Source organism: Tauraco erythrolophus, chromosome 4, assembly GCF_009769465.1.
Source record: "Tauraco erythrolophus isolate bTauEry1 chromosome 4, bTauEry1.pri, whole genome shotgun sequence".
NCBI classification, from domain to species: Eukaryota; Metazoa; Chordata; class Aves; order Musophagiformes; family Musophagidae; genus Tauraco; species Tauraco erythrolophus.
Window position 1 is genome coordinate 85,629,387 of NC_141468.1, and position 22,076 is coordinate 85,651,462.

The 22,076-nt window shown below is 41.9% G+C and overlaps 1 protein-coding gene across 2 annotated transcripts in view; it reads left to right on the forward strand.

Moving 5' to 3' along the window:
* Positions 1-22,076, forward strand: part of CACNA1C (calcium voltage-gated channel subunit alpha1 C) — a 493,329-nt gene that overhangs the window by 75,404 nt on the left and 395,849 nt on the right. For both annotated transcript variants that reach the window (XM_086610632.1, XM_086610633.1), the window contains exons 2-3: positions 7,998-8,321; positions 12,328-12,431. In XM_086610632.1, coding sequence (XP_086466758.1) covers positions 7,998-8,321; positions 12,328-12,431 — 428 coding nt within the window. The remainder of the gene's footprint in view (positions 1-7,997; positions 8,322-12,327; positions 12,432-22,076) is intronic.

The window sequence follows — 22,076 nt, forward strand, 5'->3', positions numbered from 1 at the left end:
ACTGGATGATCTTTAAGGTCCCTTCCAACCCAAACCATTCTATGATTCTAAATAAGTGGGTTTATTTCAAGTCAAGATTTTAAACTTTGTGTATGGCTAATTGTTATTGTCCTGAGATACAGAAAGAATTTTTAGACGTTTAGAAAAATTTGTTTGCAGCATGAGGTTTCCAAACCAAAGAGAATTCCAGGTCAACGGGAGTGAGAGGCCTCACCCTGTGGCAGGGTTGGCTCAGAGAGGTCTCTTTGGGTAGATTAAATGATGGAAGAAATACATGAGCTTTCTGGGCAAAGACCTTCCTTCAAGTCAGACTTGCTTTAGACTAAGAAACTACTCACTATAAATCTTGCCTCATGTATGTCCTTACGGAGAATTTTTTTTTTTTTTTTTTTTTCTGGCCTGGTCTGAAAGACCTGGAGTGTGGGAGGCACTGCCACCGCTCCAGGAAGCCCATAGGTGTTTGTGATCGTTCGATGGGGGGGGGGGGGGCGGTTCTGGTGGCAGGGGAGGGGATTTGCTCCCTGTGCCACCAGATCTGAGTCCCATCCCCCCCGGGGGGTTGAGCCAAATCGGCGCCTCTGTGAATGGCCCTATTTAAGTTGGGACAAAGGGACGGGAAAAGGTCTTTTGGCCCAGGAGCTAGGAGAGGGGAGGAGGGCGCTGCCCTCGCTCCCTGGCCCCGGCCCGGGGGAGCCGCATGGGGGGCTCGGGAAGCGCCCCGCTCCCGGGGTGCCCGCCGGGCCGAGCTCCCCCAGAGAGGATTAAGATCTAAGAGAAAACAACCTCAACGACCAGGTCAGTCAAGATGGAGCAGGAGGAGGGGTGCTGGAGCTGAGGTTTCCCTTGCAATCGGTGTGAAGATGGCGGGCAGCCCCCTGCAGCCAGGGTGTGCTCGGCGGAGCAGAGACCCACTCGCGGCCCGTGGAGAAGCCCACGTCGGGGAGGAGATGCCTGAGCCCAGGAGAGGTTGTGGAGCAGGGGATGCACGACGAGGTACTGTTAATAATGGGCACATGGGATGCACGACGAGGTCGTGGAGGCATCTGGAGTCCGTGGGACGGCCCACGCCGACCATAAGAGGCCGAGACTGGTAAAGCCCGAACTGGTACAATCCATGGGGAAGGATTGCAATCCTGCGGGCAGGACTTAGGCTGGAAAAGTGTGGGGATTTTTTTCCTCGTGAGTAGGGGATCCACTGAATCAAGGGAAAAATGCTGTAAGGACTCCTTCTCCTTTGAGAAAGGAGCGGCATCATGGAGAAACTGACCTGCACTCCCCCATTCCCTGTCCCCCTGTGCTGCTGGCGGGGGTAGAGCCAGGAACGAAAGGAAAGGGGGGTGGGGAGGTTGTTGTGTTTAAGATCTGGCCTTGTTTTCTCTTTCTCCTCTCAAGTATCCGGTTACATTCCCTTTTGTTTCTTGTTAAGTAACTGTTAATAAATTGTTTTGTTTTAAGAAAAAAGCCTGAGTCATGTTTTGCCCGGGACCATGGTTGGTGGGTGCTCCCTCTCGGTTCTTGTCTCGACCCTCAGGTCCTTTTATTACAAAACCACGACAGTGTTCTTCGTTGCCGCTACGGTTAAAAGGGTTTTCCTAAGGTACACTCGGAATTTTTGTGACTGCAAAAGCCGTTGCTTCTGCTTATTCGTTGTGAGTGTGATGGTGGATACTCCCTTTCTGTTATTTGAAATAATACTCACACATCTATAAATATATCAAAAGCATATACATAAAATATATGTGTATATATATATATATAAACATATACGTATACACACACACTTAATGGCTGTTATTATGAAGATGATCCGAGGGCTGGAGCACCTCTGCTATGGAGACAGGCTGAGAGAGTTGGGGCTGTTCAGCCTGGAGAAGAGAAGGCTCTGGGGTGATCTTACAGCAGCCTTCCAGTACTTAAAGGGCCTACAGGAAAGCTGGAGAGGGGCTTTTTACAAGGATGTATAGTGATAGGACAAGGGGCAATGGATATAAACTGAAAGAGGGGAGATTTAGATTGGATATAAGGAAGAAATTCTTCCCTCTGAGGGTGGTGAGGCACTGGCACAGGTTGCCCAGAGAAGTTGTGGCTGCCCCATCCCTGGAAGTGTTCAAGGCCAGGTTGGATGGGACTTTGGGCAACCTGGTGTAGTGGAGGGTTTCCTTGTCCATGGCAGGGGGGTTGGAACTGGATGATCTTTGAGATCCCTTCCAACCCGAACCATTCTGTGATTCTGTTATACCCTCACATCCTCAGGAGCAGCAGTCCTAGTCCTGGCATTCCCATTTCTGTCACTTTGCCTCATAGCTTGTGTTTTCTAGGCCTTTGGTTGGTCTCCTTTGTTCTCTTCTGGGCAGTCTGAACGGAGCCACAGATTTCCTGAAGTATGGAACCTGGAACTGCCCACTGTATTCCAGCTGAAGCCCTGCAGATTTTGCCCTACTTACAGTGGTGCAGCATTTATCCCTGTTTATATACTACATTGCGATGATTGCATTTTGTGGGAAGAAGGCAGTGATGACAATATCAACCTCTGTCGGGGATCCAGTATAACCCCCAAGGCTTTTCTGAAAATAATTTGGGCGGATGATTCATTTTGCTTAAATGCGTTGCATTTCTCCCTGCTGAACTCCATTCTATTTTTAAGGCTTTTCCTCCAATTAATGAAGCTTATTTGGAATGTAAATCCTGTCCTTCAGTGTATTTGCTTTACCTCACAGCTTCATAGTTACCTGCTTGTTTCATAACCATTCACCATTTCATCATTCAGACCATCAAGGAAAATATTGAAGAGATTTGAATCCAGTGTAGGCACTTCAGTATCTCAATGCAACACATCCTCCAGTTCAGACTGTGTACCAATGATAACTGCCCTCAGGCATCCACTGGTTTCGTACTCATGTTATAGCAGTTTTTTCCCTGCTCATGTGTCCCTAGCATCTTTGGGAAATGGTCAACAAGACCTCACAGAACTATTAATAAAGTCAGGAGACATGGCACCTACTGCTTCCAGCTTGCCTGTGAATTCTGTTACCCAGTTCCCAAAGGAATTAGTTTTCTTTGACATCACGTGTTCGTGACAGATCCGTGTCTGTTCCTTGTCCTCCAAGTACTTGCTAGCGCTTGTTTTTTTTTTTTTTTTTACTTATTCCAGATGTTTTTTCTGGAGGCTGAAGTTCAACTGGATTTAGATTTCTCCCCTCTCCACTGTTTTAGCCGGGGATTCCATTCACCTTCTCAGTCCTCTGAGATCTCTGCTGTCTTCCATGAGTTCAAACCAGCAGCTAATAGCTTTGAGATGATTTCAGAAAGATCTTTAAATGTTCCAAAATATTCTAGGGTGTGATACCTAAGTAGCTGAAATTGTGGAGGTTATCTAAGTCCTTTCTAACTTGTTTCCCTTTTACAGTTGGAAATTATACCTGTTTTGGTTTGGGGATTAACTGTGCTAGTCATCTGCTCTTGATGGATTTTTCTTTAGTAAAAATTGGTGCAAAAAGGTCATGTAACACTTAAACCTTATCAACCTCATCTGTCAAATGATCTCCTTTTTCCATTGGTTAATGGATCCATGTTGTCCACGTTCTTCCTCTTATTAACAGATGATCCCATACACTGACTTTTTTTTGTATGTGTGTTATTCTTCAGGTTTCTTGGTAGGCTCCTCTCACTTCAGTCTTTTATAACTTTTTTGCTCTGTGCCTGAATTGGTCTTACACATGACCTTAGTAGCCAGTTTCCTACTTTCTGTTTGCTTTCTTTCAGTGTTCAGTTGAGATGTTACAATTTAACCAATTTTGTCTTTTGCTGTACCAATCTCTCCTCTGCTTTGAGGAAAAAATCGATTGTGCAGCACAGTTTCAAGGCTTGAATTTTTAGGATTCTGATATTTTTCAAGTGATGGAAAAAAAGAATGGCGACACTCCACATTGGCCTAGCTCTATTTTCATTTAAATAATTAATCTAAGCACAAATTCCTCTCAAATAAATACGTGGCTAAGTAGATGAAGTCAAGAAACTCAAAAGTTGCAATTCCATTGTGTCATTAACTTGCCCTGCTTCTCATATAGAGCGGTGACTGCTCAGGTGTTTTTTGTTTTGTGGGTTTTTTTAATGATGCTTTTGAGATAGTTGATAGGAGGCGTGATGGATGTTATTAGAATGCAAATAACACTTATGAAGGAATTAATGGTCATTACAGTAGCAATTTTGATGACTGTTTTGGTGATTTAGTTCTAAGCTTATAACATCAGGTATTTTGTGCAATATGGTTCTTTTCCTGTCGTATGGCAACCTGTTAGTTTTTAGGGTTAAACTTAACTCTGATTTTTGAGACCTGGAGTTCTGTTGTGTCTGCATTTGAAATAGTTCTGCAACTTTGCATTTTTGTAGAACTGAAAGCCTCTCCCAAAGACTTTATAGTCAAATGTGTTCGTTTATATGGACTTTTATGTTTAATTACTATTCGAATGCTTAAACTCATGATCCGTGGCACAGAACTACTGGAGAGAGAAGAGTTTTGTGCACCAGCTGGGCACTGTCAACAGTACAAATTCTTGCTGAAGGGTGGTGGGGATTAGCAGGGTGATGATGCTGTGGATCACGGTGCTTAGTGAGTTATTGCATTTGGGTGGGGGCTCAATTTCCATTTCCCACTTCCAGTCAACTTCCAGCTTGCTACAAGATAAACAAATACGATTAAAGTGATTTAGGTGTCACGAAACTAAATTCATAGTGGGGAAATCGAGTGAAGTGTTTTAACTGCTGCATTGCCAAAGGAAAATAGCAAATCCAGTTAACTCTGGCTCTCAGGTTACAGCAAAGTTTTGTGGTGGGGAAGAAATGAGTGCTATAGGTGAAATTTAGCACGGTGCCTCACAAGTTCCATACGAATTGTGTTGTGCTTGCTTCCTAGGAATTAAGTGTTTAGATTGCAAGGTAGAATTTCATTCTTCCTGAAAGTTTGGCTATGCTGTCTTTGAAAACACTTCTCTCAGTTCTTAAATGTACTTTCTGTGAAGCTGTGTGAGCTTCACTCTTTAGTTTGAGCTATTTCTCGAGACTGCCTGTAGTTAGTTATTTAGTACAGACAGAGCCCGCAGTCTCTGAGCTTCATAAAACAGGCAAATCTTTATCAGTGATCAATATTCGTGATATTTATTAATACAAATCTGTCAGTACTGACTCATCTTTTGAAATTAATTTGAGACAAAGCACTTTATTATGGGACTGGTGATCGTGGTAGGAGTAAAAGCAACAAAATCATCACAAGTTGTGTCTTTAACTTTGCTGGCACATCAAAGGCAAAATGCACAGACTCGAATCCTCATGTGAAACCTGACTAATAAGCAGTAATAACGGAGAAGCTTGACACGTTCCCAAATTGCAGAAAAGTCTTCATTAAGAGGGAGCAGCTGTTTATTTTTCAGGACCACATGGTCTAGTCAGCATGATAAGAACACGGTGGCGATGGATCAGCAAGTTGGCTTTTACTGGAAAACACGCGCATCTTTCTTATACACCCTAATGGGTCAGTATTAAAGAAAAGCTGGAGTTGGAGAATAATTAGAGTAATTTTCCATTTATTTTTTTTTTTCCAGCATGCCTCAGGCTAGGGAGGTCAAATAGACGCTAAAGAGAAAAACTGCATCTGGAACTAGTCTGAAAATAAATCTGTATCCCATGAGCAGTGCTGTGCACAATTTGCTTGGTCTTAGAAAACTAACTAGGTTTGTCTGCCAGTTGATTGCCTGCTTCATCGAGGAAATCTGCTTAGCCTGTGCAATTCTGAAAGCTTTTTTTTTTTCAGTTTCAAAATCTGAGGGATGTGAATTAACTATTTCCCGTTTCTTGTTTCTTTCAGCTTTCCCTTTCACGTATCAGAGCCATATTACTCACTCGCTTCCTTTGGCTGGTTTGCAGCTAGGGGGTTTTTCAGCAAGCACAGACAAGCTCTAGATTTTTCTGCTCTGCAGTGAAACTGTAACAGCCTGGAAATCTTATGGCAATGCTTGACATAAAATAACATCCGACTCTATCTTGTCCTTCCTTGCAATTCAGCGAGATGAATTTAAAAATCTTGCTTGCTGTCTAGGTAGAGGCACATCCTGTTGCACTCTGTGTGTCAATGGAATTGTGTTTAATCTATTTGCTTTAATTCAATTATAGTGCAGTCTTTGCTGTGATATCTTGGCGCCGCGCATCCAGCTATGAAATACGCATCTTGGGTAATTATTTCTGGGCAAGAACAGTTTGCCAGTTCCCTGGTTTTGAATGTCTTTCATCCTGTATTTTAAGGAAAACAGTGTGTCACATGGTCTTCTGCTTGCTTTGTCCAGTAGTCTGCAGGAGCACATCTGATCTATTTAGTAGCACCATGCTTCTACGTTAATCTAATGTGGGACATGGTCAGTAGTAGACTTGGAGCTTACTTCGAAATAAAAGGTGATCTAACTCCTTCACTGGGTTTCTACTATCTGCCTCTTGCATGTAAACTTTTGATGAAGCACAGTCTCTGCTGCTCAGGTGTAAGAGGAAACACAACCTCTTGAATGCACGGTGTTTTGAGACTGAACTCTGGTATCATAGCCTGTGAAAGGATAGGATTTGTAGATCGTTTGAGCTTCCTTTCACTTGTATCTCAACATATGGGCCACAGGCACACTTGCAAGTCCACAAAAAAAAAAAAAGTCTTGTATATTAGACACATCTAAACAAGACGTTCTTCCTGATTCAAGTTTGCTGTCGTGACTTTATGTAGATTTCATGTTGCACTTTGCTACTATGATTTATGTTTCCTTCTGTGAAGTGTCTATGGCAAAATTCAGTTCAGCTTGCACAAGTTCTCATGTATCTCAATTGAAGTGTACTCCAAAGAGTAAGGGAATCTGCTCTGAAGTTTCAAAATTCACTCATTTTTGAAGTGATTGAAGTTTTAATTGGAATTGCCAAAAAAGCCTCGTTGAAGAAGCACAGATGACTTAGCTGTCTTTACTGAAACAGTCGAACAATTGCAGTAGCTTGAAAGGGTAACTTTCGTTTTATGTACTGGTAAGACCTTCTAAATATCAGTCACGTGTCACCTGACATATATATTCTGTTATGATTGGACAGAAGCATGTAATCCCTCAGTTTTGGCTAAAAGATGTGCAAAAGTTGGGACTGTTAGGTCTTAGCATCCTTGTTAATACACACTTTTGAAGTGTTACTCCATTGATTTCAATAGTTTGTCTATCTTAAAATCAGCTTCTCATGATAAGGAATGAGTTCCAGTTTCTAAACATCTGTCAGTTGGCCGAAACTCTCTGCAGAGTATCCTATAGAGCACAAAAGCCATGAACCTTGCCCTTGTGTTCCAGTTTCTGCTTCACTGTACCTTCAGCTCAGGTTGTTCTTAGGCTTATACGTATGTACTGTTTGCAGGGAGAATTAAGCTCGTTGTTAAAACTTCATTTTACCTTGAGGTAATCTTGAAAATAAATATAAGGGCTTTTATGATAGAACTTGAGGATCTCATTTGAGTGCTTTGCTGCATGTGTTTGTATATGTACCTTTATACATATATCCATTTGGGTGGTATGCTACATAATGCTTAGTTATGTGCTAGAGAGCATAGTGCTGCGTGTCAGTGTGATGAAGTGGTGATAAACCCTCACCTTCTCAGCTTTCAAACAATCCAGCTTGCAAAATAGGTGAGTATAAAGGGAAAAGAAGAACAACTTCTTTTCTGTGAATCCCTGGAGAGGCACCTCTAACAGCTCAGTGTCCATTGAGTCTCGTTTGGAGACTTGCAAGACGAATGATTGCATAGCAGCATTACTTTAAAATGAAGAGTTTGAATTAGAGGAACAAGCTGGTACTAAGTGGATACCCTATGCTTAACCTTAGCTCTGGATTTTACTGGTACTTAAGACTTTTAAAACCACTATTTCTCTTTTCTGCTTTTTAAAAAAATGCCTTCACAAATGTCTGTCTGTTTTTTTTTTTTTTACCTTTCACAGGTTCCAACTATGGGAGTCCCCGTCCAGCTCATGCCAACATGAATGCCAATGCAGCTGCAGGGCTAGCCCCAGAGCATGTCCCTACTCCAGGAGCAGCTCTGTCCTGGCAAGCTGCGATCGATGCTGCCAGGCAAGCCAAACTGATGGGTAGTGCTGGCAATGCAACAATATCCACAGCTAGCTCCACACAGAGGAAACGGCAGCAGTACGGGAAACAGAAAAAACAGGGTACCACCACAGCTACACGTCCTCCCCGGGCACTACTGTGTCTAACACTGAAAAATCCCATCCGGAGGGCATGCATCAGCATCGTCGAATGGAAATATCCTTTTTGATGTTTGGAAAACAGCAAATTGTTGGTGCGCTATTCATAAGTGTGAGGAAATCAATAAGAAATCAATACATTAAGTTGAAAGGCGCCACTGGGAACGTAAAGTACACAAATAGTTTTTGATGTCTTAACTGAGATCGTTTATGCTAGGAAAAAAGAAGTTGAGGACTATATACTCGTGTGTAAGAAACCACTAGAAGTTCAAATGATAAAGGTTAGGGGTTGAATTCTGCTCTTTTAAAACACGTGGCCCCGGCTGAAATCGATGAGAGGTATAGAAGATATCTGAGGCCAGAATTAAACGGACTCTGTGGGATTGATAGGAGCTGCTGGCTTTCCCTTCTCTTTTTCCAGGCACTTAAAGAGGGGCCACCAGTTAAATGACTCTGGTACTTTGAATCATAAGCTTTTTCGTTAAATAAGTGACATCACGCTTTCTGCAGTATGGAGAAAAAAATGGGACGAAAGGAGGAGGAAAAAAAAAAAGCCAAACATACACGATAAGACTCTGAAACAGGGCTAAGGTCTGTTAATTCTGTTGGAATTCTACTTAAACTAACACGGCTCACTAATGTATGGTAAGAGATGCTGGTTACCTGGAAGCAGAGAAAAAGCTGATCAGCACAAGCTGAAATTTGAGAATTTGGTGTGAAACACAAACCTAAATAAAATATACCTCCCTTGCCTCTCCAGAGAGGAACCAAGACTAACCCTGAACAGTAATTGTCAGGAAATCACAAGCTAATGGGGTTCCTCAGTAAACACAAAAGAAAAAGCGTGTTGTTAGGGGTAGATAAGCACGTCAAGGGAAGGCAGTACAGAAATTGGCACTAGTTAATGTGATTAAAAAAAAAGGAATTATGACATTTAAGACAATGTGATGATATTGTTCCTTTGGGGGTCTGGCAGGATCTTAGAAAGACGCAAACAGAAAATCAGTATATTAGGTCTTGCTCACATGGACATATTTTTCAGATGAAAAACTTGTCAAAAATGCTTCTGTCGAGTCTTAGATGTCCTTAAACTACCTGCCTGCCTATTCCTTTCTTCTTCAGATGCTAATTTTTAATCCCTCTGATTAAGTTTGCTACTTTTTATCCCTTCTGGCATAGCTGTGATACTTTAAGCATAAGATGATGGATGACGACTAACGGGACAAAGCTGAGTATTGGTTTACTTGCCAGCACCCCAGTAACCACATGTCTTTAGAGAAAGAACACAGAGTGACATTTGATGAATGAATAAGATCAGAAATGAATGATGGGAATGATGTGTTCTAAAACAGGATACGGCACTGCTGAGATCAAGAGAGGACCAAACAATGCGATTAAAGCAATCCAAAGATGCTGATGCTTGCATTTTGGGGGTTTGTTTGGTTTTAGGTGAGTTCATGGAAGTATTTTTTTTTTTCCCCATCAGAACCTCTCATCGGACATCTAGTGTTTATAAATGTGAAACACTTCAATGACATAGAACAATATCAAAGGGTTGTGATAAGGTTTGATTTTATTTTGTGCTCTGACTTTTCCTAATTGCTAAAAACTACTGAGAAAAACTGAGCTGAATTTTTTTGGAACCACTGAAGTCTAAGCACAGCAGATATTAAACAAATATCAAAAGGTACTTCTGTGGTGTTCCGTACCCAGAAGGTGCAATTGTATATAAGAAAAAGTGAAATGAAGTCATTACCTTATTTTGCAATGATTTAGCTGTGTGTTTAATTTTCTGCCATGTGTGCAGTGTGTTTGTAGATTTGACACCATTTGATTTTTACAGCGCAAAAAGAGAACAGAAGTAAAAAAATTTTGCATGGACAGTGATAAGTTAATAGATAATAATCCTGTGAAAAAGAAAGAGTCTAGGAAAAGAGCAAGTAAGGAAAGGAAAGCCTATGGAAATTCAGGTCTTTATGCAGTAAACACTATATATACAGCCTGAGGTATCTGAGGAGTCCCGTTGAGTTCACATGTAATCTACCTATCCTCATCTGCTCTTCTTCCTTTTAATTTTCATATGTCTCCAGTTATTCATAGGTTATGGTAGTCTGGTGAATTTGGAACTCTTTGACTCTTCCAAATGTGTGATACTGAGTGTATCCGAGCGTACACAGTGGTCAGGTGCCTGGGATTTCTGTCTATCTTGCAGTTCACATCCCGATCTCCAGTTCTTTCCTGCTAAAACCTGCAGAGAACAGCAGTCTGCTGACCAAAATCATTCATGCTGTGTTGACATTTGGCAACGCTGCAAAGCCAGTCCCATGGTAGATAAATTCATGCTCAGATGCACTCAGTGGCACAGGTAATACGTGGCATTCTCCCTGTCCTCTCCTGCTCATCATTCCCCTGCAGACTACTGGGGAGTTATCCCAAAGCTAGCCGCCCGGATGTTCTTGCAGGCAAGTAAATGCAGACAGATTGTACGTTTGGTCTCCAGTCTGAGTTTGGAAACGCTTCACAGCAACCAGGGTGAAGGAGTCCACCGAAACAGGTGAAGTATCCTGGGCTGCATCCAAAGCAGTGTGGGCAGCAGGTTGAGGGAGGGGATTCTGCCCCTCTGCTCTCCTGAGACCCCACCTGGAATACTGTGTTCAGGACACCTTCTGATGTTGGGGACTCCAGAGCTGCTGGAGCAAGTTCAGAGGAGGCTGCAGAGATGATCCGAGGACTGGAGCACCTCTGCTCAGAGAGTTGGGGCTGTTCAGTCTGGAGAAGAGAAGGCTCCAGGGTGATCTTCTAGCAGCCTTCCAGTACTTAAAGGGGGCCTACAGGAAAGCTGGGGAGGGACTTTTTACAAGGGCCTGTAGTGACAGGACAAGGGGCAATGGATTTAAACCGAAAGAGGGGAGATTTAGATTAGATCTAAGGAAGAAATTCTTCCCTCTGAGGGTGGTGAGGCACTGGAACAGGTTGCCCAGAGAAGTTGTGGCTGCCCCATCCCTGGAAGTGTTCAAGGCCAGGTTGGATGGGGCTTTGAGCAACCTGGTGTAGTGGAGGGTTTCCTTGCCCATGGCAGGGAGGTTGGAACTGGATGATCTTTGAGATCCCTTCCAACCTGAACCATTCCATGATTCTAAGTACAGTGCCAGTAAATCAGTCAGTAGAAAAATGCCCTTTGATTCCAATGCACAGTCAGTGGGGCATCAAGGTTGCTCAGGATTTGTTTGTTGTACATCCCAGATATTTGTTGGGGGTTTTTTTTTTGACCCTTACAAAGTTGATGCCAGGCTGAAATGCCCCTGAATTGGTGCTGGTTTCTCTGTGACAAGGAACTCTCAGCTTCCTGGTGTCTCAGTACACTGTGTAGGCGCGTTTGTTTTCCCTATGCTGTCAAAAGAAATGCAAATAAAAAAGAAAGAAAAAGAAATACTTTCCTAAATATTTTTTAAGCACAACAAGTATATGTGACAGCATGCAGTATAAGCAAATCTTAGACAAATACACTTTTTTTTGCCTTAAACTTTGTGATTATTTAAACATCTTCTAACTGAATGTATACATGTATTTCTTGGGCCCTTGCATTTTGAGATATGAGAGAGGGACTGAGAAAAGGGGGGAAAAAAAAAAAAACAACGACCACAAAACCTTCACAAACTTACATTAAAATTATTCCAGGGTTTATAAATACAGATGGAAAAGACTGAGAGAAACTAATCATAAGAGGAAAGATGACAGTCCTTCTAGAACAGGCTTCTGCTATTAAAAATAGTCCAGCTACACTTGAAGAAAATGAGGGAAAATGCAATCTAAATAAATAAAAGAAGAAAAAACTTTTAAGAAATCCGTGTTTACTCTGGCACGCGACTGGCCTACACTGCTTTTGACATATTAGGAAGATTCTTGGCTGGAAGCTCCTAAAAGCACTTAAAAAGGCATGTGTTTCTTTTCAGAATATAAGGGGCTTGGAATGTTTTATTTAAACAGAATTCTTATAAATCTTTTTATTTTTTTTATTTGTGTGTGCACATTTTGGAACAATTTTCCTTAACTCCATTCCTCAGACCATTTGAAATAATTATTTTACTGACTATTTTTGCCAATTGTGTGGCCTTAGCTATCTATATCCCCTTTCCAGAAGACGATTCCAATGCCACCAATTCCAATCTGGTAAGTCCTTGATGGTGTTTAGTCTTACTATTTTGAAAATTCTTTTACGAAGTGACTAAGAGAGACTGTTGAAGCTAGGGAACATCTATCCACCAAAGATGAGAACATAATAAAGTAAAAATTGTTTTTGTGTGCTATACATCCTCTGCTTGTATATGATGTTTAGGTTAACAAATTTCTGCATGCCGCAAAAGTGCTTGGTAAGTTTTAAACTCCAGGTATTTTTGGAAGAAATCTTTTAAAAATGGATTATAGGCTGGTTTTTGGTGTGAAATTGAGACTGTCCTTCTCTCAGGGATACACAGGAGCACAGCTTGATGACTGATTTCTGGGGAGTACATCAACGCTTGCGTTTCACGGACATGTGTGTTTGGCTGAACAATGTTTGTGGGTTTGGGTTTTGGGTTTTTTGTTGTTGTTGCTGGTTTTGGTTTGTTCCTTCCCTCTTGTTGGGGGAATATGGCTTTTCCTCTGTCCCCACTGATGCTAATGTTGGTACAAAACACAAAACAGCTCTGGAATGCAATTCACCGCATTAGCAGAAAACATTTTTCTTCCTCTCAGATATATGTACAAACCTCCCACTTGTCTGCTTGGATCAGGATGAAAATTTGCTCCCAGCGTTTAAGAGTTGGGATGCTATTTCCCGATTAAAACTAAAATTTACTGAGACGTAAGAAATTTTAGAGCAACAGGCAAACAAAAGCCATACTTCCAAAGTAGGGATAATTGGGATGGCTGATGGACATTGTAATTAAAACGATCCATGCTGTTCTTGGAAGTCAGTAATTTGATTAAATATCTCTCGAAGTTGTATAAAATGAATTGCAAGCTTCAGGACTTTGCTGGAACAGTACCTCTGTGTGTTTGGTTTTTTAAAACCAAAACCAACCAACCAAAAAAAACCCCAACAACAACAACAAAAAACCCAAACCAACTCAGAAATCCCCATAAAATATTGTAGTGTCGTGCTTCTTCACTATAACTCCTTAAAGAAGTTTAAAAATAGGAACAGGGGGAGATAAGTGACTGTTAACTTTGAGCTATTCCCTATATTTGCAGAATGTTAGTTGGCCTTGTTTCTCTTTTGCTGCTCTTTGTTGGCTTGACTTAGTGTTTAACAATGATGAGTTGTGGTGTATGTCTTTAAAACAGTCCAGTATAGCACCTTTGAAAAATGTGTTTATATAGTTTAAATATAGTTTATTTTTAAAAAGCAGATTCAGTTGATCCTCTGCCTATAAAAGACGGTGTGTTGTTGATTGCATGTTCTGACTTGCAAGGTTGAAAGAAGAAAACAAAGCAGAGTTGAAGGTTAGAGGACTCTTAATTTGTCTCGAGTTTAATTGGGTGTGGATATTTGCCTTATTTCAGTGAGGAGGCTGCTGGCTAATAGGAGCTTGGGGGTATATTCATGATTGAATGAGATATATTGAAACTATTCTACTGTCAGAAAATACTGGCACCTTGTGAGTTGAGTTGCTATTCTGCATCTGTTTTCCGAGATATCTTTTGCATCATTTGGTCAGTCTATCAAAACACTCATGTTTTTTGTAAGTAAGATTTAAAAAACCCCAGCCAAGCAAGGATTATCATCTCAGGAAGGTTTAGAAACGTTGTAGCCTTGAGGATGAGGAGGCATCTTTAATTTATCTAAATAGCTGTTTCATGGAAGTAAGGAGAAAAAGTAAAATGGGGAGTCTGCTTGACTACACTTTGTTCTTTGGGTCTTGATGGAAAAAGTAATTAAAAATGCAAAATGGGATACTGAGTATCCCAGGAGGAGCATGCACCAGTGGAATTAAGACTCTTTTCTATGCTATAGATCAAACCCTGGAGCTCTGTCTGCTCAGTAGGCTTTGGTCCTGTGATCTCCTGTTAGTTCCTCTTTGTGGTTTTGGTTGTTGGGTTTTATGTTTTTTTGGTGGTGTGTGGTTTTGGTTTTTGTTTTTTTTTTTTTTTTTTCCCCCTAGGGTGATACACACATGTCTTGGCATGTATTTACTGCTGTTGGGAAACCAACTTTTTGAGTGTATGTCATATGCTGCATTCTGAAGCTTTTCAAAGAGCGGTGAAGAGTTTTATGTTGTGATCAGTGAGTAAAGTACTGAGCAATAGGGAGGGGAAGTGGAGGCAATTGGGTGAGAGAAGGGTGAAAAAATGTGTTAGTTGTGTTTTGGAATGCGATGAAAGGATAGATGAAACTCAGAGTTAAATGAAAGCTGTTCCAGATGGCAGGAACTGCACGAGAGTGGGACCTGACTCTCAAAGAGCCAAACTGTACGTGGAAGTGACTAGAAAGAAGCTGGAGTTAATAATATGTTCCTATAAAAGCTCATATACTCACTCAGTTTTCTTTTTCTTTTTTTTTTTATTCCCCTCACCTGTAAGCATGTATTTTGCAATCAGATTTATTTTGTAGCCACGAAGTCTAAAGCTCCAAAAGCTATAATCTGAAACAGGAAAGGAGCATGTGTCTGCAGTGTGTGCACGTAGGTTAGTAGCATGTCCAGATGTTCGTACGGTGCAGCGGCGTGAGCTTGACCAAATATATACAGAATCTTCCTAGCTGCCCGGAAGAAACTTTCACTTGGTTAAGAACTCTTGATTCGTTTCAAATAATGTTTGCTTTGGGAGCTGAGGTACAAATTCAATCAGTTGTTTTTTAATAAGTTAACAGAGTAGAGGGTGGTGGGAGAAGAAAAAGGAATTCTAATCGTATGAGTGGCTTCTTTCCTTCTCTCTGTAAAGTAGAAAAATGATGGCTAAATAATGTTTTGATAAATAATCGCTCTGTATGAATTTCACAGATGTGATCAGCTGTTGGTTGCATAGGGAAAACTGATTGCTGTATGCTTTCCACAGAAGCCTTGAAGAGACACATGCCCCATTTGCCTGTAAAAACCAGTAACCCATAGTCCTATCTGCATTTTAATAAACCCTGTCTGTAGGCACAAGACGTATTTGATGTGATGCCACAGTAATAAGTGTGAACATTGGAACTACGTGCAGGAGAGGGCTATAAATAATTCCTTCCCTCTCGTGTTCGTGAGGAGTTGTGATTAGCTGTTGTGTATTACAAGCTTAGGCCAAATACCACACGGATGTCCTGACGGGTTCTCTGCAATCTGACTTCCTACAATAATAATTCCTATAAATCCTCAAGCCGTTTCTCTCAAGTCTAGGGAGGGCAACTTGGACTGCGAAACACTTTCATTTTTCAAATGCACGTTTGTAGTAAAACCCAGATCTCATGTTTTTATGGTCACTGCAGTGTCTTTGTCACTGGCTTTAAGAAAAATGCCAGAACGATATGATGTAGTAATAATAAATGCTTGAAATTGGTTTCAGCAGTTTTTATGGTTTATTTCTGCAGTGTGTTCACCGGAAAACTGTTAAACTCAGGCAAATGGAGGGGAGTTGTACTGGGTGCAAAATTTTGTTGGTATTAATGAACTCTGCTGAGGCTTTGCTTAAATTTACGACTAAAGAAAGCTCATGCATGAGCCTGTGCAGAGAACAGATCCGTATTCTCTTGATGCCATCAGGAAAACTGGAGCTAGTTTGAGGGGAATTAAAGTTAGGTTGCACGAGAGGCTGTAACTGATATGGAGGCTTTCTGCTCGTTATCCCTGCAATTCTGCATTAGACCAGAGATAACGTACGTTTAGGAATAAAACTATGGACTGCCTAAGATAGGAAGCTGAGAGGAAAATGCTTCTGTCACTTTACTGGCAATTGCAAGTGGCACGAGCCTGGCCAATGTCACAGCATGGCGATAACGTAATGAGGTTAAGACCAAGGTTTAAAAGCACGTCCTGTGGAAGGCGACTCAGTCGGGTGTTTATGCGCTGGATAAAGAGCAGGAGAAGGTTCCTTGTGTTGTTTTGATAGCTCTGCTTTCCCTCCCTCGTCCTTGTTATAGGAAGGAAATCCTGTTGTACACTAGCTAAATGTAAAAAAAGATCTCGTGTTTATATGCGAGCTTATAATGCGATGTCACCTTCAGACTCATTTGTTAAACCTGAAATAGGACCCTGTGAAAGGAAAGATGGGCTCTCTGCTTGCTTGCCAGCGCTTGTGCCAGCTGGTGCTTGGGGGAGTGCCTGCCTACAGAAGGGGGGAATTGCCTTTTGGGAAGGTATGGCTGCTTTGTTGACTGGTGATTAAGGTAGTGTCCAGTTGGGCCCGTGATTCCTGTACAAAAAAAGAAGAAACGGGTTTTAATCTTTTTGCACTTCCAGCAGACTGACACAATAGGTGTGGATGTTGAGATATATGTGTGTATATATATATATAAAACATTTCTAGATACTGGCATAACAAACTTCAGCATTTTTTTATATCAGAGAATTCTGGAGTCAGCATATTGAGCAGTCTCCCAATTTTTCTTGTTCAGAGTCGGAAAGTGCTGGAGAGCAAAGAGGGGGCGAGGGGGTCAGGAAAAGAAAGGATGGCTTTTCTGGGTGAGGAAGAATACTGCACAAAAGCTTTTGGTTCTCTTGTGCCATTGCTATCGTCCTCCTGGGTGACAGTTCCCCACGCGTAAGTGAATATAGTAACGAGATATGGTGACATTAGGAGTGAGGTGTGAGGCGGGATAGACTGGATACCAAGCTAATAAGCTCTAATAGGTTTATTAGCTTGGGCCTCCTGCCAACACTGCTACAGCTGGGGGAAGTCACAGAATTTGAAAAGTGAGGAGTAAGTGACAGATGCTGGAAGAGAGGCGCTGAGGAGGCTGGAAGGAGACTGGGATCAGGATGAGAAGAAGAAGGAAGGGGATCGTTCCAAAAAATCCTCGAGGGCTTCCTCCAGAGAGATTGCAAATCACTGCCCTGTGTGATGCTAAGGAAGTTGAATATGAAGGAATTTAAGCTCAACATTTTCCCAAAGTTCTCAGAAGCCCTGACTCTGGCAGGGAGAGGGTGATACTTGGCATCTCCGGCAGTAGTGAAGCACAGGGTGGAAGAATAAGCTTTGGGTTTGGGAGAAAGACATTCAAGCTTGTCTGCTGGTTCTGGCAGTGGCAAACTGTGTGGCCTTGGGTAAATTGCTGTCTCAATTTTCCTGTCTGTAAAGTGAGTTCATTACCGCTTTCACAGTGAAGGCAATTAGTCAGTGCCTTACATCACAAAGACCATTCCAAGGAATGCTGTAGGAAAGACTGTTGAGAAAAGAATAAAATTGGCAGCAATCGATTCCAAACCAGTGGTCACTGGCTGAAGAAGAAGGGTAAAAAGTAGGACAGAGACCTCACTTCTTTGCACTGGTGGGGGCAGAATTCAGTTTCCAAAGAGAAGCACGTAGGACTGCATCACCACAATTTGCTCATGTGCATTCAGTTAATTCGAGGGAGTTCTTAACTTTTGATGCTTAAATTTGCAGCCTTTGTATCTTTCTTTTAACATGGTGTTGTTTCTTAGGCTTTGAGAAGACAGAACTGGTAGAGCAGAGATTAACACCTGTGTGTTACTAGCAGGACCAAAACTGATGAGTTCCCTGGGCAAACCTTGGCCACTTGAGTTGTCAGGGTAATCAGCAGTGGTAAAATGTGGTTCTCTGTGGGGACAGGTGAAGATAGGGTTGGGAAAGTTTAGCAGAGGGATTCAGAGGTGTTTGCCCACAACAGAGGAATGACAGGTTCTATTCCAGGCTCTGGAAGGACTCTTCTGTATCTTTGGAAAAGGTCTTTTTCTGGCTCTTTCTTCCAATAATGCCCTCTTCTGAACCTTCCCCCATCTGAGCTATATTTGTCTGAGCTATAGCTCTTCCTTAGTTCTGCCATTTGTTTTCTTGTTCTTCACTGGACTTGGAGTCCGTACTTCAAGTTTCTTTGCCTGTCTTCCATTTCATGAGCAGTTTTGTGTCCTGCGCAGGGCTTGCTGTTGAGTCATAGCCTTCTGCTTCTCTTTATACCAGTGGTCCCAGTGTCCTCACCTAGTCTGTGCTGGTTGTTGTTTGCCATTTATTGAGCTGCTCTGAGATCTCTCCTGTCTAAGTGTCTCCATTTTTTTGGTTGCTTTTTAAAATTCATTATCTTCGCTTTGCCAAATAATGTTTCTCCTTCCATTCCCACTTCCAAAAGTCCTTTCCCCCTTTCCTCCTAACTGCAGTCTCCCCTCCATAATGATTTCATATGTTACCTCTTTTCTCATTTGATCCCAGTGCTATCTTCACTCAGCTTCGCCTCCCTGACCACTTCTCTTGTTAATTCTAGTCTTAAATTCCTTTCTGCTCCTACACTTGGTCTCTGTAGCTAAGCAATCCCAGTGCTCCTTCCAGCTGCTTCTTTCTTATTTTCCAACTCCATTCTCAACACGTTGGTCTCTCAGTCTCGTTTCACCTTAGCCCTTTTGCCTTTGAGATGAGTAGTGTGGCTCCTGATGGTATCTGGGTGCCAACGATAGAAATATTGAGCAAGCAGCCCCAACTCACAGTTCAGTTGCTTTACTTCAGCTTGGTTCAGATCAACTGAGAACAGTTATTACACAGGTCCTTGAAAGCCTCTGTAGCCCTTGCTCAGCTCTGTGGATGTGGCACATGCATTCTGGCCTGCAGAAGCTGTAAGATGACTAATTAGTGTTTGTAATGACAGTTTGGGTGTTAAGTCTTAGCAAGTCTCTGGAGCATCCTCAGATGGAGGTTTTTAAAAGCCAATCTGGCCAAACTGGGGTGGGTAGGCAAGGCAAAAGGGGCAGCCTTGACACAAAGGTCATTCATTTGGCAGTTGATATGACCTTGTTGCAAATAATGTGATCACTAAAGAAAACAGTTGTTGAAACTTCTTTTTTTTTTTAACTGGGATAAATCCATGGATACTGTTAAATTGTTTTGTCTGAAATAGCACACAAATATTCAGCCTGAGACAGTAACCAAGCTGGAAAACTGTAGTATTAACTGGTAAAATCATAATTAAAAGGAGCTGAAAACGATATTTTAATAATGGAAAGTGTTGGGTAGCTTTAACACAAGTAGCGCTAGAGATTCATCTCCGTTAATGTCTCATATTAAAATGTAACACAGTGCTTCACTGAATCAGGGAGATACTGAAAAGTGGCATAATAGGCTTTCAGAATTACCTAATGAATTCTATATATAATGCTTTAATGATATCAAGTGCATTTACATTATGCAGTATATAATGTAGTAAAGAGAAGAGGGTTAAGAGATACAGACCAAGGGGAAAAAGTAGGTTCCAGATAGGATTTGAAAGTGAAACATGTGCCTTTGAGGCAAAATTCAGCTCTTCAGGAAGGGCTGTCCCGGTTCGGAGGAGCTGCGGAGGAAGGACTTTTGTACAAACAGCAGTGAGGTTGGTAAAAAAATAGATGTTTCTGTTCATTTGCAGTAGGACTGTGTCAGTTCTGGAAAAAACAGAATTGTTACACAAACGAGTCCGAGTCCATGGAAATAACAACTCGAAATATGTAGGTTGTGTGTTTCTTCCTAAGTGATTTTGAAATTTTAACTATATATTTTGGTTCTGATTGACAGCAGGGTTATTGGTTTAGTGCAAACATTAAGCTGTGTATCCCATTTCTTTACTCAGCATTGATTACCGTTTTCCCTTTCTTTATGCGTAAGCTTTCGAAATCTGTCTCATCAAATGCATTTTAGATTTTTTTTCCAGATAGTAACTATTAGATTTTAGTAATAGTAACTATTTAGATTTTTTTTCCAGATAGTAACTGTTGACGAGGGAAGGGCTGTGGATGTAGTTTTCCTGGACCTCAGTAAAGCCTTTGATACAGTTTCTCATAGTGTTCTGGTGGAGAAACTGGTAACTGCTGGCCTGGATAGGCACACCCTCCTTTGGGTTAAAAACTGGCTGGATGGCCGGGCCCAAAGAGTGGTGGTAAATGGGGCTAAATCCGGCTGGAGGCCGGTCACCAGTGGGGTTCCCCAGGGCTCAGTGCTGGGTCCAGTTCTGTTTAACATCTTTATCAATGACCTGGATGAGGGGATTGAATGTACCCTCAGTAAATTTGCGGACGACACCAAGCTGGGAGGCTGTGTCGATCTGCTCGAGGGTAGGGAGGCCCTTCAGAGGGATTTGAACAGACTGGATCGTTGGGCTGAGGCCAATGGCATGAGCTTTAATAAGGCCAAGTGCAGAGTCCTTCACTTGGGGTATAAAAACCCCAAGCATCGCTATAGGCTCGGGGAGGAGTGGCTGGAGAGCTGCCTGGCGGAAAAGGACCTGGGGGTGTTGGTTGACTACCGGCTTGATATGAGCCAGCAGTGTGCCCAGGTGGCCAAAAAGGCCAATGGGATACTGGCATGTATCAAGAACAGTGTGACCAGCAGGAGCAGGGAAGTGATCCTGCCCCTGTACTCGGCACTGGTGAGGCCGCACCTGGAATATTGTGTCCAGTTTTGGGCCCCTCGCTTTAAGAGAGATATTGAGCTCCTGGAGCGAGTCCAAAGAAGGGCAACTAAACTGGTCAAGGGGCTGGAAAATAAAACTTATGAGGAGCGGCTGAGGGAGTTGGGGCTGTTTAGCCTGGAGAAGAGGAGGCTGAGGGGAGACCTGATTACGGCCTATAAATACTTGAGAAAAGATGGTGGGGAGGTAGGGGAAGGGCTCTTTACATTAGTGATGGGAGATAGAACAAGAGGAAATGGGCATAAGCTTAGTCAGGGGAGATTCAGGTTGGATGTTAGGAAGTATTTCTTCTCTGAAAGGGTTGTCAGCCACTGGAATAAGCTGCCCAGGGAAGTGGTTGAGTCCCCATCCCTGGATGTGTTTAAGAATAGGGTGGATGAGCTACTTGAGGATATGGTTTAATGGGGATTAGGGATGGTTGGACTCGATGATCTCTAAGGTCTTTTCCAACCTAGAAATCTATGAATCTATGAATCTATGAATCTATTTTTGTTTATCAAACCTTAAGTTCACTGTAAGATGCCTTCTTGTTTTTAATATCTACTTTTTTTTTTTTTTCTTCTTTTGCTGTTTGGGAAAGGTAGGAAAAATGTGGAAGTAGGCCAAATAAGAGATTTGAAATACTGCTGTTTTCCTCGTAGTCTAAGTTCTGCCCCTGCAAAAGTAACACAGTCCTGTAAAAACAGTGGAAACTTCCAAAATGGCAAGTACTTTTTGTATTGCCTTTTTGGTACAAGTATCTGTATCCTTCTGTAAGTCTGTGGGATGTTAGACTTCATAAGTTCGTCAGAATCCTTTTAATGATGTCAGGAAAGGCACATCTCCATCTAGAAATACCATAAATGATTTTACGTATGATCTTTAGATTCCTTTATGTAGAGTTTGTATTATACCACATTTTTTGGGTTTTTAGTCAGGCAAGTTTCCCATTGACTTCGCTGGAGTTTACTTGACTAAGTCACCTAAATCCATCCATTAATTTAATGCATGCTATTGACAAACAATTGTTGGGACATTGGGCTTTGCTGACATCTACAAAAATCATTGACTCCAAAAGCAATACTCCTTGCTTTTGTGGAAACTAGAAAAAACCACAACAACTTTTCATAATTCCCTTAGAAATAAAAGAATGGATATGCTGCTTGCCAAGGGGCAGAATTGCCAGAAGGGAAGAATGTTTTGTATGTTCGTCAAAGTTTTAACTGGCTGTTCCCCTCCGGGACAATTCCTATTTTTCCCGTATTTTCTAACTCCTA